The following is a 16,475-nucleotide window of genomic DNA, read 5'->3' on the forward strand; positions in this document are numbered from 1 at the left end:
ACTTAGTTCCTCACTCTGGTACTGAAAACATTCAATGAAGAGTGGGCTATAAATACTGTGAATAAATAAATATATGGTGTGGATGTTATATAAGAGACTGGCTGGGCTTAGAGGGAGAAATAAGGAAGTTGTTGTATGACACAATATTTGAATCTGCAGGAAGGGCAGAGAGTGCTGGCAAAGAAGAAAACTGTGAGTATATTAGTTCTGATATGCAGTTTGGAGTCTTAGGAACTTAATTATCTCCTCAAATGAACTAATGCAAAGTTTGCTATATACAGCATTTCTCTGTCAAGCATTAAATTGTACCAGCAAGTTTTCAGTATTTTAATATTTACAACCTGATCCCAACCATTCTTACGTTTATTTCAGCTGAGCATATTGCAGCCTTAATGGTCCACTCACTGCTGCAGCAGTCCTATAGATCTGCACTGATTCTTACTTCTCAGGTAAATACTAGGCATTAATTTAACGTCAATGGCAACAGGTGAAACGAAGGACCTGAAGTCAGTTGTGCTCACTGTAAAAATGATCTGTTCTTGCTAACCTAGCTGAAGAGAGTAATGCATTTCACTGGACTTAGGCTAAACTACACAAGTGCGGAAAACAAAGTATTTGTGTCATGAAAATTCAGTGAAACCTACACCTTAAGCAAAAGTCGTGAGAGGTAGAATCATAATGCTACCTCTATAATAATTCTATATTGGAAAGGCACAGTACCAATTTTAGTTTTAAATGGTTCATTTTTCATTATTAAATGTTGTTTTAAATACATGTGTTCTTTCTGACTTAAGATGTGTGCGTCCTTTAGGAAAGAAATATCCTAGAGTGTGGTGAGAGGGGCAAGCTCTGGAACTGTCTGCCAGAAACCTGCCCCAGATCCTTCAAAACAAGGCTGTGCACACCTTTAAAACACATTCTTTCCCTCAAAGAATCCTGGGCGCTGTAGTTCACCCTTCACAGAGTTAAAATTCCCAGCAACCCTTAGCAAACTACAGTACCCAGAATTCTTTGAGGAGGACATGGTGTGCCAGCAACCAGAACGTGTAAACATTCCTAAACAGAAGTTTCCTGGGTGACCGTTTTTTCCAGGAGCCCAAAGACGCCCGCGGCCCAAGCCAGAAGGTTATGCCGTTTACCAGCCGCTGACGGAGGGGGCCTGTCACCCCGAAGGAAAACACTCTTCAGACACGCGGCCCCATCTGCCTCATGGGAATTGTAGTCTCTCCGAGAGAAAGGAAAGGAGAAGGCCGGCAAGTTTTGCCCCATTTCCGTCCCCTTCAGCTTTCCTTTTTTTAAAAAAAACCCAGGGATCCCCGTGTAGGTGCGTTTCAAGCAAAAGAAAAAAAGAAACTCCGCAGGGAGAAACGGTCGAGGAAGAGAACTACACTCCCCATAATGCCTAGCGGGACCAAAGGGGGGGAAAGGGAAGCGGGAGGCGGAAAGCGGACGAGGCGGCGCGTGCGCAGAGCCTCGCACCATCCGCTGTGGGGAGGCGGCGGCGGCGGCGGCGGCGGCACGATGCCCCGCGACAACATGGCCTCCCTGATCCAGCGGGTGGCCCGGCAGGCCCGCCTCACGTTCCGCCCGCCGGGCGGTAACAACAACAGCGGCGGCGGCGGCGGCGGCGGCGACGGGAGCGGGCCTCGCTTCGCGGAGAACCTGCACCGCCTGCAGCAGCTGCTGAACGAGGTCCGGGCCGAGGACCTGCGCCTGTCCCCGCGGGGCCCGTCGGCGGTGCCGGGCCTGGCGCAGCCTCCCGTCAGCTACATGCACATCTGCGAGACGGAGAGCTTCAGCATGGGCGTCTTCGTGCTGCGCGCCGGCGCCTGCATCCCTCTGCACGACCACCCGGGCATGGACGGGCTGCTCAAGGTGCTCTACGGCACGCTGCGCATCGCCTGCTTCGACGCCCCCGACGGCGGAGCCGGGGCGGGAAGCGCCACCTCCGCGGCGGGGGCGGGGGCGGCGGCGGCGGCGGCGGGGCAGCCCCCTCCCGCTCGCTCCCGCCGGCGCGCCCTGCTCCGCTCGCACCAGCTCTACACGCCCGCCTCGGCGCCCTGCCTGCTGTCGCCGCACACCGACAACCTGCACCAGATCGACGCCGTGGGCGGGCCCGCCGCCTTCCTCGACATCCTCGCGCCGCCCTACGACCCGGAGCACGGGCGGGACTGCCACTACTTCCGCCTGCTGGACGGGCAGAGCCTGCCTCCGCCCGCCGCCGACCCTCCGGGGCTGCCCAAGGAGGTGTGGCTGCTCGAGACGCCCCAGGCGGCGGATTTCTGGTGCGGCGGAGAGCCCTACCCGGGGCCCCAGGTGTCCCCTTGAAGGACCATCCCCAGACCCGCCATGCTCCTGGCCTGAGCTGCCCGCCATCCGGTTTAGACGGAGGGAAGATGCGAGCCCTTTTCTCGTCCCCAAGGCCCGCCGGGAAGGGAGTGCCCAGCTCGCCCCAGCCCCCTCGACACTCTAGCTTCCGGAGGTGCTGATGGCTGCGGTTGGGGAGAGCAAAGCCATAGGAAGGGTCCTGTCCATTCACTGGCCAGAGGCTCCCCCCCCCCCTTCTGAATTTGCAGCTTGCTTCCTTCCTACTGCTGCACCACACAAAATGCCCTACTTCCACGAGGGCATTTATTGGGAGGTGTCTTGATTTGTTTTAGGGAGATAAGTCAGCATCTGCTGCTACTTCTGGTTCAGTTATTTCAGAGAGCATGAAGAACTCAACTCCACTGGCTTAAAGTGGAGGGGCAGATCTGCAGGTGACATTAAATGAAGAGTTAAGGAAGGAAAACAGGTCCCGCACCTACTCCAAACCCGCATTTCAAATGGTACACATAGAAGTAGGGTATTTTTTAAGGGTGGATGTTGCCCTCCCCACCTGCAGGCAAATTCCCAGTAGCACAACAGCCAAGTCCTACTTGGCATACAAACTGGGAACACTTAAGGTGGGCACTGCCTCTTTTCTGGCCAAGAACGTGGCCTGAGCTGCTTTGTTGTGTGTGTGTCTCAGCTGCTTGGAGCGGAGAGGGGAACCATCATCCACTCAGGACACATACTGTATTCCACAGCTCTTCCTGCAAGGAAGCTACTACAAAATCCGGAGCCTTCCTCTCCATTCTGTGCGTGCAAAGCAGTCAGGTGCCATTGTATTTATTCCTACTGGTTGCTGTGAAGATATGGAAGAATAGGTTTGGTTAAAAACAACAACAACTACACTACTTGGCTTAATTTAGAAATAAACTTTGGGCTCCAAACCCCCCTCTTTTTTTTCCTTTTGCTACAGCTGAAAAAATTAAGGCAATAAGAATTCTTCCCTGAAGCTTGCTAGTTAACTTTCCCTATGAATGGTCCAGTACTTTTCAGTTCCCATGTCAATTCAGACTGATGAGGATGTTGTCCTGTTCCTCCTCTCCTGGGTGGATTTGGGAGAAAAAAATGTGCTGAAAAGCCAAGAATGATACTAAATTGGCTGGAGCAGAGAGCAGTTCGGTATATAACTGAAATTCAGGTTGCATCCTGTGCAAGGATGCTGCCAGGTTAGAGATTATCTGTGGGGGAGAAATATTGTATTAAGAAACATGATTTTTAGATATTAAAAACTGAGAATTCCTGATTATCTGTTGTGCAATTCTTTAACATAAGGTGACACCTTTTTTCTTAGTGGATTTTGCTGGAAGATTCATTCCTATGTATCTGGAAAGATAGCATTATGTAACAGAACAACAGATGGTGTTTTTCGCAATTGGTGGTAATAGTCTTAGTTTCTGGCACACGTCTTGTATAGAATAGAATTGGGGGGGGGGGGCGAGTTGCAGGCAGATTCTTGCTTGACCACTCTGCTTCTATGGAAAAATAACAATCTATACCTGTGGGTAGACATGTAGTGAAGCAATATACTTGCCCCATTTAATATTTCTAGAGTTATTTTACAGAACTTTTATTAAAAGAGGAGGAAACGGGTGTTGTGGCTTTTCCTCCCCATAGCATGAGTGTCATTACAGGGTGGGAGGGGGCTTCTTTTCTGGATGGTACTGTCTATACTTCTCGAAAACTATATAATCCTGTTGAACCTAATATCAGTTGTCCAACAAGATCTAGGTTATACTGGTATCTTGGCTTTAAGTCTATTTCAGTGATTCCCAAAAAGCTAATTACTGAGGACCCCCTATTTTTCAACAGCCAAGCCACGACCCCTTTTGAAGAATTTGATAACTGTGGTAGTTACCTCTGCAAAGCAATTTTTTGAACAAAATGTGGAGTAGCTCCGATTAAGACTAGGGCTGAGCGATATCTGGCTTTCATTGTTGTGATATGTCAGCAGCTAAACATCACAATATCCCAATATATCACAATGTCTGAAAATGGAGATCAGGTGTGGGGATGAGGGAAGGAGCAGTCACAGTTATGGTTGGGTGGGACGGGGTGGGGATGGGGGGGGGTACATCAGGCTGCTTTCAGTGGGGCAGCCTGCGGTGGCAGCTAGCCAAAATGCACAAGATGCATGTCTACTGTGGCGGTGCTGCTTTCCTGCTGACTGAGAAAAGCTGCTCTGCCTCAGTGCCAGGGGAAGGTATTGCCACAGTGCATTGATGTGAGGGTGATCAGCTGCCCTTCAGTCAGTGTGAGGGAAGGCAGCTCAGATCAGCAGCGTTATCGGCTGAGATCATTGTGATTTCAATGGTGCCTTGCAATCAGCTGCCCTGTTCTCCCTTGCGTGAGGAGTAATATATTGCTGTGTATTGCTGAGTTAAAATCATTATCGTGATGTGATTTCAAAACCAATTTAGGCCAATGTATTGAAAACTGCACAGCGCTAAAACAGACCATAAAATTTGTGATATTACCATGCAAAAATGACAAAAAATTACTTGTGAACCACTGGTCTATTTGGTTCATTAAGTACCATTCAACCTCTGTGCAACTCTCTTCATGTTTGGATAATTTGTTTCAATGTACAAGGTGGTAGTAGTTTGGGGGTTTTCAAGGTCAAGGTGTGTATTACACAAGGATTTCAAGTATAATTTACTAATGCTTGTGAGTTTTGATCATAACCTCCACAAAGACCATAAGAGAAAGTCCAATATCAAATACCTTAGAAGCAACCCTTCATTGATGGTGGATTTCCTATTCTTATGGCAATCTCCAAACTCCTGCCTTTGTATCAGTATCACCTTTGTGGTGCTTTTCCTCCATCCATTGTGATCAGGAGTTAAATCTTTTGAAACAGTGGTGGTCTTTAATGTTGCAGCATAGGGAGCAGCTAAGCTAACTCTGGCCACGTTAAACCAAGGCTGATTTGTCCCATGGTATACTGAGAGAGGAGCAAAAGTGAGTATTGCTGAAATAATGATGTGCTGGGATGGATGGGAGTTGGAATCTAATCTAGCAGCATCTGGAGGGTGGCCTAAAAAATTAGCCTTGTGACTGAGCTGCTACTCATCCATAGTGTTCTGCCCCTGTATGCCGATTTTTCCTGTCTGACTGTAGTCCCTTTTGAGCTTCACTGAAAACTGCAATGGAGGGTCCCCTGACCCCTAGAAGCGGCGGGGGTGAAGGGCAATAGAAACCCCCTGGGCTAATATTTGTATAGACAGAAGAGGATCTCTCTCTATAAAATCGGCAGCGATGCCTCGGTTTGTACCTTAGGAGGATTTCTATAGTTCATAGACAAGTACAGGTTGGCAAATTACTGCTACTAATGGAAAAAGCTGCTGCTGTGTTAAACCAGTGTTGTTACTATTAAAAACTCCATTCTTAAGTTGGCCTAACTTTTACATTAACCAGGAAAGTGGACACCATACGTTACCAGCAAAGTTTGAGTAAATGTGTTTCATAACAAATGGATTTAACACACATGAAACAGGAAAGCATGTGACGGTTTCTTCCTCCTGCCTGTGGAATCCAAAGTTTTCGCAAGCCGGGGTAGAGGTTTTCAAAAGAAACTATGAAGGCGTAATCCACAAGCCACACAACCTGTAGAGCTGTTTAAATAGTAAGCCATACACGATCTATGACAGCAGGTGTGGACTGTTTTGAATGTGGCCCTGCTTAAAAAAAAGTCTCCCTGCAAGAAGGCTATGCAAACCCTTTTCTGCCTTTTCCCCCCACTCCCCTTGGTTCAGCTACCCTCCCCCTGCTTCTCATCCCTTATGAGTAGATTGCTGTGGTCTGTGGTGAAATCTCTCCTGCAACTGCCAAAGATCACAGAAGCCCCCTCCACAGTAACTCAGAGCAGGATTTTTAGTGTGTCTGCCCGTTCTGTGGAATAGCATTCCTGCCTAGATGCGACAGGTGCCCACTATGTACTTTGTGGAAATAACTGAAGACATATTGCCTCCTTCCCTTTCCTGTGACCAGCTAAACGTTCCCTACATTTGCTAATGTTTATTGTGCCCTGTTCTTTCCCTTTATCTTAGTCCCCGTCATCTTTCTTTTTGCTCTAAGCACTCATGGTTAAAAGACCAAAAGGCTGGCTCACACATACATACATAGGAATCACACGATGACTGCAGGGTCAAGTGAAGACTTCCACTTGCAAAGGAGCCATCGTAGAGCCAAGACCACAGAGAATGCTTCCATATCTCTGCACTTTGCCTCAAAGGCAGGGCTTTTCAATGGGGTCAGCTCATGTATTTGGGGGCCAGCCATCAAGTGTTGAAGAAGTCAAGTAATATAAATGCCATGTGTTGGCCATTCTCATATCACTGTGCGTTTTGCAAAGTTCCTACGATTTCATTGCCGATAAAGCAAAAACACAGTAATAGGACTCAGGGGTGGCACCAAAACTCTGAAATTCCCATGTTCAACCAGCGTACTAATAGCCACTTGCCCTTCTCCCTCTGGCTTGGCCAAAGTTAGTGCTTTTTCTTTACACCACATTTGGGATCCTCCCCCTGAGTGCTCTCCCTGGGCCCATCTCCCCTTCAACTGTGGAGGAGCAGCAGAACCAGGGGGTTTCAAGAACTGGCAATGTCTCCTTGCAGTTGACTGACAACCCCAACCCGATGCTGGCCTAATGCCCCACATACAGTAGATATGTGTGGGCAGGCAGCCAAATAAAAAGGTTAGCACGAAACTAATGTCTGTGGATTTATTTCCAAGACACAGAATGGGTCACAGAGTTATCAGGAGTTTCCACCACGACAAGATTCTTTACAGAGGGATCTGGCGAAAAAGGCATTTAAGCCCGTGACCTATTTAAAGTGGCATTTTCCTGTGAAGTATGATGCTCTTTAAGCGCTCTCTTTGCAAAGCTGCAGACACCTTTCCTTGCCCATCAAAGCAGCTTTCTCCTAGTGGGCCATGCTTGGTCGGTGCGGTATTTATTTCCTGAGCTTGCTTAAATTAGCATGCCTCAAATCACGGAACAGTAATGAGTCAAAAATGCATTAACATTTCTATTTATTGCTTTGTGGGGAAGTCCTCAGTGCTCAAGTGCTACTCGGCTCGAGGGTTTGGTTTACACATACTCCTTTACAAAAAGGACAAGGAAGCTTTGAGCATGTTGCCATTTCGTGCACTTCCGGAACCTCAGGTCGAATTTTGCACGAGTCAGGAAAGACCTGTTGTGCACACCTAACCTGCAAGATCTGAAATGAACACCCAACTTTCATAGGCTGCAAACCAAAGAACAACATGAGCTTTCACAAAGTGCTTCCAGTGGACCAAATCGTTTTTCTTTGAATGGGCTTGTGCCAAACCTGCTACTTCAAAACATTTTCAAGTGACCTAGAGGGCTGCATTCTTCTGTGTATTTACTTGAGAGTGAGAGCCATTGAAATCAGTGGGACATACTTCTGAGGACACATGGTTAGGTTTGCACTACAGCCTGACTGCACTCAATAGGGCTTACTTCTGAGTAAACATGCATAGGAACGGCTTCCATATCTACCGTACCTCCAAGCTCACTAAATTAAGTTTCATGGTTCTTTAGATCCAGGCCATACTGTGTGGGGTATCAATACTATTTCAAGCCGTGTGGATGTTTCTACCAAATACCTTTGCTGCAAGCAAGTGAAATTGCTAGGAGGGACACACAGCTGAAAGTGTCAAAGTGCAATGACACAAACTTGGCTGTGGCTCTATTCAGTCTCACAATTTCAAAACAATGCCCTTTCTATCATCATCATCATAACCACCACCACCACCCCTGGTGAAAACTTGCTAGGGGGAACAAGTGTAAAAGAATTGCACAGGCATTGGGAGATTCTTCTATTTGCATATAGTGACTGCACTTACCTGTAAGGCCCACTGGATACAATGAGCAGACATATACAGAATCAGGCCTGCACTTTTCCCACCAAGGCTGATGGGACAAAATGCATCACTTTGGCTGGGTAGTACATTAGGTCTGCTTGATACACAGGAGTTGAAGGGAGCAGATTTGAAAACATTAGACACTGATTTAAAAGGATCGCCTTGTAGAAAGAACAGCCTTAATTCAGGCCTATCTCATCATTTTGTTTTTTGATCTAGTGACAATATAGCAGGACAAGACAGAAAAATGAAGGAATACCTTGCCCCATGAGGCACAGTTGGCCACCCTCCCTCACTGTTTACTTTCACTGGGTTTAAAACATATTTTTCTTCCAGCAGGTTTTCCACACAATGTTTTCATGATGCTTTAACCGCTTACCCTTGGGTAGCAAACCTAGAAGGGGGAATTCAAGATTCCACCCGAAGACAGTGGGAATCTTATTATCAACATAGCGAGCTTTAAATTCAGGTTAACATGAAGTCAAAGACATTCATGTTTGATGTGTTTGACAGAGAAAATGTAAGCAGAACCAGGAGGTAATGGATAGAAACATTAAAGAACTAAGCTACTTTTCTGGCAGTTTCTTAATTTTTGTCTATGAAGGGGAATTCTCAAATGTAGGGCTGGAAATCTCTTCCCTGCCTCCATCCCTTCTCCAGTACCCATGACTGTAATATACAAGTAGCTCAATGTGTGGGATACTTCATAGTAATAACAGGACAGGTTTTTTCTTTGCACAAAACATTTATTTACACAACGTTCATGACAAAACCACCTTTCTTGGGGGAATGGCTCCAGTTAGTGGTTGTGCCTTTTTAAGGCGGATCACTTCTATCTCACCCATTGTGCAGAAGCCAACAGCTTCTCTGTCAGCCCTCTAGAAAGATTATACACATCCTGTGATCCTTCGGTTTTTTAAAAAACAAATCAACGAACCAACGAACAAAAATATTATTTTCTACAAAAGCAACACTTAATAATAAGTCACAAAGGAAAACCCAGTGCATACAAAAATAGAGTTTCTATGAAAAAATCCAAATATTAATAGGCAGAAATATACAGCTATACTAAAACCCAGGGAGCTGATGATAAATCTCTCTCCCTCCCATCCCACCCCACTGTGCCGTGATTAGTAAGGCAACCGATTCGCCATGCAGCCACTGAACCATTGCCTACATCCCCCAAACAAGGCACCAAGGACAGTTCAACACGATTGCATGCAGCCAGACACCAGAGAAGGTATGTACAGTCCCCCTTGAAATAAGTTAAATAAGTCTCCATTCAGTCCACTCGAGTCTAACCCTCCTCACCCTGGGAGGAGAACAGTGCACATTGCTTTTCAAAAGAATACAGACCACAAAAGGTGGAAATATACAGTGGAGGGGGAGGAAATAGTTATTTAAAATCTGGAAAGTACCTCTCTCTCCCCCCCCCCCCCACTATTAAGGCCAGATATTGCCCCCTGCCTCCTGTCCCCCTGCCCTGTCCCCATTGTATTTCTGTTTTATCCAGAGACGCATTGATTTCCATTGGTTTTGCATGCTTTTCCAAGTAAACAGTGCTTGGGGGCCGCTGCTTAATTAGTTGCATTTAGACTGTTAAAACGAAACGAAACAAGGTAGGTTTCCATCTTTAACAACGCCGTGGGGTGAGGAGGGCAGGGGTTGGGCGGCTTTGGCAAATAACAAGGGATCCTTGCTGCTGGATTCTTGGGGGGCTATAAAGTGCATGTGAGAGTCCTCCCCTCCCCACGGGAAAGGTACCGGTCTGTGCTAAGAAGGGGCGCTTCTCCAAGTCCAGCCTGACCCGATTGCTTCCTGCAGTTTGTCCAGCAGCCCGCCCCAACAAGCATGAGGCGTGGAGAGCGGGCGATCTTTACCGGTTACCTGGCGGGCGCTGCCCGCCGACGGCGGGACGGGCGGGTCGCAGGAGGCGGCGAGGCCCCTCACGCGCAACGCGAGTCCGTGGCCAAAAGCCGGCCCAGAGGCTTCAGGATCAGGGCGTCCGGGTCCGAGAGGCACACGAGGTTAGAGTGGAGCCGCCGCCGCCGGAGCACATGGAGCCGGGCGGAGGCGCCGCGGGGCCCGAGGCGGAGGCCGATCCCGGGCCGGAGGCCGCGCTGGCGCCTTTGCGCTCCTTCTGGCGCAGGTGGATCTTGGTGTGGCGCTTCCTCTCGTCGCTGCGGGCGAACTTCCTCCCGCAGAAGTCGCAGGCGAAGGGCTTTTCTCCCGTGTGCGTGCGGATGTGCGTGGTGAGGTGGTCGCTGCGGCTGAAGTTGCGCATGCAGATACGGCACTGGAAGGGCTTGTGGCCCGTGTGGATGCGGATGTGGCGCGTCAGCTCGTCGGAGCGCGAGAAGCGCCGGTCGCAGCCCTCGGCCGGGCACGGGTAAGGCCGCTCGTGCACGGGCGTCTTGCTGGGACGGTTCGGGTACTTGCGCGGGCGCAGGATGGGGCGCAAGGGCAAGTGGGCCGGGCTGCCGTAGGCGCCGGGCGCGAAGCGGGCCGCGGGCCCCGACGCCGGGCCGTCGCCCAAGCCGCCAGGGGGCGCGCCCAGGCTGAAGCTGCGGATGGTGGAGAGGGGCGTGAGCGGAGGCGGGACGCGCACCGAGTCCAGCGGGCACGAGAACGGCTTCCGCTCGACGGCGGCGCCCTGGAGGTCGCGCTGGCTGCACGGCGGGGGCGGGGGCGGCGGCGGCGGCGGGAAGAAGCTCGGGTAGTCCGGGATCATGGAGAAGAGGCCGCCGTCGGCGCCGGATGGCGTCCCCGCCTTGGGGGAGTGGTGGTACGAAGGGGGCGGAGGGTAGGGCCCCGAAGAGGCGGCCAGGAAAGCCGAAGAGCCGTCCGGATGCGCCTGCTGCTGCTGCTGCTGCTGCTGGGAGTGGTGGTGGTGCTGCGGCGGCTGGAAAAGCTCCCCGCAGGCGGAGTAGGGCGGCGGGGGCGGCGAGTACATGTGCTCCAAGTCTCCGGCGGTGGGCGCCATGGCGCAGCCCAGCGGGTTGGGAGATCCCGACGAGGCGGCGGACGACGAAGTGACCGAAGACGACGAGGGGGCGGATGAGGACGAGGCGACGGCGGACGACGACGAGGAGGGGGCAGCCACCCCCTGCAGGATGCCGGCGCTGACCAAGTTGAGGATGCCGTCGGCCGGATAGCAGCCTGCGCCGGGGTACTGCGCCGGGTCGATGGAGAACTTGCCCATGTAGGTGAAGGGCTGGCCGCGCGAAGGCGGCGCGAAGCCGCTGCAGGGGTACGGCAGCTCCAGGGACCGCTTGTCGCTCATGTCGATCAGGCCATGATCTGGAGGGTGGAGGGGAGAGAAAGGCGGGTCAGCACCGGGGGCCCCGCGGCTCTCCTCGAGGGCCCGCGGGCCAAGCAGCGCCCGGGCAGCGTCTTCTCCCTGCCAGGGCAAGTGAGCATCAGTATCCGTTCCATGCCCACGCAGACACAACACGGGGGCCTCTTGCTCACGGATCGGTGGGGGTGGGTGAGTGGGGGCGTCGATCTCCCCGAGGGGACAGCGCCTTTCAAGCGGCGCAGTCTGCGCCACGTTTGAAAGTTCGTCAGCCCTAACTTTGGTGGCTTGGATTGAGCAGAAATTCCCGCGCAAGGGGTAGGAGTGGGGCGGGAGGGGTTTTCTATCGACCGAAATCCCAAACAAGACACATTTCACTTTCACACACTACATTCACTGCAACCCACAAACCCCATTTGCACTTTTTTGGGGGTGAGTTACCCCAAAACACACAACCTTAATCCCACTGATATGAACGGGAATCCCCAAATTATCCTTTTCGTTCTTGACAGTAAAAAGCGACTCCAGCGCTCTCAGTGGGCGTCTTGTGCAGTTAGTCACACAGTTAGGTTACCCCCGATTAAATACAGTTCCGTCGGCCCTATGTAAATGTCTGTTACTAACTGTGGGCAGTTTATTTAGTGTGGCTCATCTCAAGGTTAGAGAATCTCTTCCAGTTTCAGGATACGAGTTTCAATTTAACACACTAACACCTCCCCCCCCCAAAAAACCCCGTCCTTTTCCACTCTTGAAAACTCCAGTTGTCAGTGGGATTTCTCCATGGCAAGAAAGGTGGAGGTTTGCAGCTTCCAGCATCACCCTGCCCCTTGACACCTGTTTGCACATGCACAGAGACCCAGTTTTCCTTCCACTGAAACATCAGCCCCTCCTGCCCCCACCCCTCCCACACAAAAATACTCTTGCCCACCACCAAAAGCCCAAGATCCGGATCCAAAAAGGTCGTTTTGGGAAGGGGCTCGAGGGGGGGGGGTGCCTTACCTCCTGTCACACCGCTCAGCTGGTCAAAGGGTCCTCCCAAGTCACCATTAGGAAAGTTGATCACTGATCCTGGCAGGGTAGTGGCGATGTCCTCCACTGAGTAAATGCTTTCAGGGAGGTGGTGCACAAGCCCACTCAGACTGACTGGGATTTTGTCTACCGTCTTGGCGGTCATCATTTGCTCCACGGACAATGGAAACTGCCCTGCCTTGCCCGTGGTGTAATTATTGTGCAGGGAAAGGGGAAAGGGTCGATTCTCCTCCAGTAGACAGATTTGGTTTGGTTTGGTTTGGTTTAAATCCTATATCTAAAGAGAGGCTCTTGCTCTGCCTCCCTCTGATAACTGCTCTGTCTCAAAGCCCCGTGAGTTGCTGTAAATGTTGTTGTAACAGTCGGTGTCCCTTGCAGAGCCCGTTTTAATCAATTGCAGCTCTCGGTAGATGGAAAGTCTTGCTCTAAGTATTTATTGGGAGGTCGTGAATGCCCGCTACGTCACTGCCCATATAAGGACTGAGGAACGGGGAAGGGCGGCCGGGGAGGCTCGTCACATGGGAAATTAGCATGGCGCGCCCGGAGTGGCTGCACCCCCGCCCCTGCTTTCTTTCTATACCGTGCAGAAGCGGCAAACTTGGGCATAGCATGGCAGGGCAGCGGAGCCGCGGCGGGGCTGCCAATTTCGAGCCGGATCTCCGGCGCACGTGGCCATCGGCGTGGGGAAGGGGCTGCGGCGTGGGGGGGGGACCACCAGAGATCGCTTTCTGCAGCCCCCGGGAGAGGGATATTCCGGTTGCTGAGCCCCAGTCCTAAAAAGGCGAGCATCCGGCAACGGCGGGGCTCCTCCCCGACTGCCTTTTTGGGAGTCCTTCCGGAAACTTCAACTTCGGAAAAAAGAAAACACACAAGCGCACACACATGGGGAGCAGATCAGATAGCCGTCTAAGCGCCCCCTCCCCCCGCTCTCTCTTCTGGGCAGCTCCTAACGGGCCAATCGGAAAAGAGCTGCATTCACCAAGCCGGATTCTATCCCACTCCCCCCCCCCCCCCCACGCACATACACTCCCAACTTAATTTTTCTGAATTAGTGGCGGAAAGATGCGCCGATAAGAATGAATGAGTTAGGCGGCAGCTGCTTGGATGGAAAAGTTGCGCGCGCGCGCCCTTTCTCCGCCGCGCAAGTGGAAAGTTGCTCCGCCGCGGAAAGAGAGAGTGAGAGGACTGCAGGAAGGGGGAGATTTGCCAAACGGGACAGAGCGAGCGGCTGCCGGGTTTGTGCCAGCGGCGAGTGCGCGTCTCGCCGCCGCCGCCGTTTATATCCTCTCCGCGACCCGCCCGCTGGGAAACTTCATGTGGGCGATTCGGGCCTCGTAAAACACCGTCCGGGTCCATCTGGAGTCGGAGTCAAATGCACACAGAACACCCGCGAAGCAATTCATGGGGTGGGGGTGCACTTTAGATGGCAATGACAAAAGCCACGATGAGTTCAATAAATGGGGGCAGGCCGCCGTGGGCTCCTAGGAGAGGCCCCTCTCTTACGCACACACTCCCCTCTCCCCCTTCTATAGATCCGGCTGGTTTGCAGTATTTCAGATGCTCCCACCGACTTCTTCTTGTTTGGACTTTGTTCTCTTTGTCCCGCAGCTTCTTTCCGTAGTCTTTTGTGGGCCTGTAGGCTCTGGTGGTGGTAATTGCCCACGAGTAAGGGGCAGGCGCTCTGCATATGCTCAGGAGCCATATCCTCGCGCTCCCGCGCGCACATGTTGCAGGCTGAACCTTGGCATTCAGAGTAGACCCAGCAGGCGCTGACTCGCAGCTTAAATCAAGGTCTGCTAATGCAGATTAGTCACCTCTTATCTCCCATGGAGCTGCCTCGGATTTCAACCCTCAAGCCTCCTCCTCATTTAAAGGGAGTGGAGGGAAACGCCACCCTGTTGCAGCGCTTGAGTTTTGAGAGCCCGTCCTCATAAAACTCCGGATCACAACGCTTCCGTGGCGGGATCACAGCAGATTAAGGCTGCGAGCGATCCTATGCCCTTGTGTCCTAGGAAGCAAGTCATTTGAGCTCAGTGAGGCCGGTTTCTGAATAGACGCGCGTGGGATTGCGCCGTGAGGGGTTTGGAGACCGCTCTCAAATTTTACAGCACTTCTTTTGCAACGGGCCTTTCAAAGCAAACCCACACCATCTCCCCTTTTTATGGCTGATCTCGGCAGCAAAGCTGTAAAAGGGAACCGCTTTCTGTACAGGCCAAAAGCCACCCAACTGTGTTCTGCCCACGGAAGGGCTACGCGGCCACAAACCGTTTGCATGATCGCCACGTGGTGCCCCTAGAATTAGCAATCGTCGCCGGCGGGAACACTAAACGAGTGCTTCCAGAGTGACCGGTGTCGATGGTGGGCTGGGTGACCCTCATATAGATGCAAGCGAGCACACGACACCCTTGGCATGCAAAACGCCACCGTCTATTCCCCCAGCCCATTTTATCCCAAAATCTGGTCTTGGGGGTCGCCCTGGTAGCGATATGTCAATGTCGGTTAGCAAACCAAGCCCCCATCTGGAAGTACCCCCCCCCCCCAAAAAAACCCCAGGCAAAGTAAACTCTAAGTAAACTTTAAAACAATGGGACGTGGGGCCTTCCGAATGCTTCCGGACTACAGCCCCCATTCCCTCCGTCCATTGATCACGCTGGTCCTGGACTGTTGGGAGTTGGAGGCCAGCAAACGCTGGAAAGTCACGGCTGCCTCGGCTTCGCCTTTTAGAAAGGAGGCCTGTGGACCGGCCGTCAACGCGCACGCGCCACGCGGAGACACGTTTGTTGTTTTCGAAGCGGGAAGGTGGCATTTCTCAGTTAAAAAGCCTTTTATGAAAGGAGCGAACTGATAGCAACTCCTTGCAAACCTCTCTCGCGGGTTTTCCTTAGGCCCTAAGGCTCAGGGATGGGGGGTAGCCCGTGTGGGGCCGCTTTCTAGATGGTCCTGGGCCGCCCATCATCATCGCGGACCATTGGCCGTGCTGAACGGGGATGAAGGTTGCTGGGCTACCTCTAGCACAGGGGTCAGCAAACTTTTTCAGCAAGGGGCCAGTCCACTGTCCCTCAGACCTTGGGGGGGGCGGACTATATGGGGGGGGGGATGAACGAATTCCTATGCCCCACAAATAACCCAGTGATGCATTTTAAATAAAAGGACACATTCCTCTCCTGCGAAAACAACCAGGCAGGCCCCACAAATAACCCATAGGTGCATGTTAAAGAAAAAGACACATTCTACTCATGTAAAAGCACGCTGATTCCCGGGCCGTCCGCGGGAGGGATTTAGAAGGCGATTGGGCCGGATCCGGCCCCTGGACCTTAGTTTGCCTACCCATGGTCTAGCATATAGAGCTGGGGGGAAACCACAGCCGGGTCGCCTCCATGGCTGATCACCCTTTTAGTTGGTTCCTTTCCATTTACAGCTCATCTGGGCTCTGAAATCTGAACCTTAGAGCATCTCACAAGTGGCTTTCATGGAAATTGGCTGCATTTTCTCTATTCCGATGTCTTTCTTATAATAGTGGTGTCTCAGACGCGACTCTCAAGCAAATAAATAGTAATAACGAGGATGACGATGTAGCTCATTTGCCTCTTTTGCAACAAACTCAGTGCTGCCTTGACAGTTTTTGAATTTGTATTGTATTATATTGCTTAGGGGAGGGGAGTAATACGAGTTAAATTTTTATTCCCGTCGGTTAAAAAGAAAAACCCGAAGGGAACCTGATCTTTCATCCCTCGTGCAAGTGCTGTATTCCGCTTGCATCTAAAACTGCTCCCCGCCCTCGCCTGATCACGCGCCATCCTGTGGCAAAAATGTTAATTGCAGGCAGAACAGTTTGCATATTGTTAAAAACAGAAACTCGTTTTAATTCAACTAAAAGACACACATTTTTGCAATA

At 51.4% G+C, this 16,475-nt stretch overlaps 2 protein-coding genes across 2 annotated transcripts; one reads left to right on the forward strand and one right to left on the reverse strand.

The window, feature by feature from the left end:
* The first annotated feature begins 430 nt into the window (after window positions 1–430).
* ADO (2-aminoethanethiol dioxygenase) lies at window positions 431–3,616 on the forward strand. Its single transcript, XM_081863803.1, has 2 exons — window positions 431–449; window positions 1,093–3,616. Exon 2 carries the CDS (start codon window positions 1,399–1,401, stop codon window positions 2,326–2,328), a length of 930 nt encoding a protein of 309 aa, XP_081719929.1. The 5' UTR covers window positions 431–449; window positions 1,093–1,398; the 3' UTR covers window positions 2,329–3,616.
* A 5,365-nt stretch (window positions 3,617–8,981) lies between these two features.
* On the reverse strand, window positions 8,982–15,110 carry EGR2 (early growth response 2). The gene is made up of 2 exons (XM_081864676.1): window positions 12,551–15,110; window positions 8,982–11,556 (listed from the first exon to the last, which is right to left on the reverse strand). The coding sequence occupies exons 1-2, from the start codon at window positions 12,726–12,728 to the stop codon at window positions 10,253–10,255; spliced, it is 1,482 nt and encodes a 493-aa protein (XP_081720802.1). The 5' UTR covers window positions 12,729–15,110; the 3' UTR covers window positions 8,982–10,252.
* Window positions 15,111–16,475: the final 1,365 nt, after the last annotated feature.

The sequence above is a fragment of the Podarcis erhardii genome, assembly GCF_964252035.2.
Source record: "Podarcis erhardii genome assembly, chromosome: 5".
Classification (NCBI taxonomy): Eukaryota; Metazoa; Chordata; class Lepidosauria; order Squamata; family Lacertidae; genus Podarcis; species Podarcis erhardii.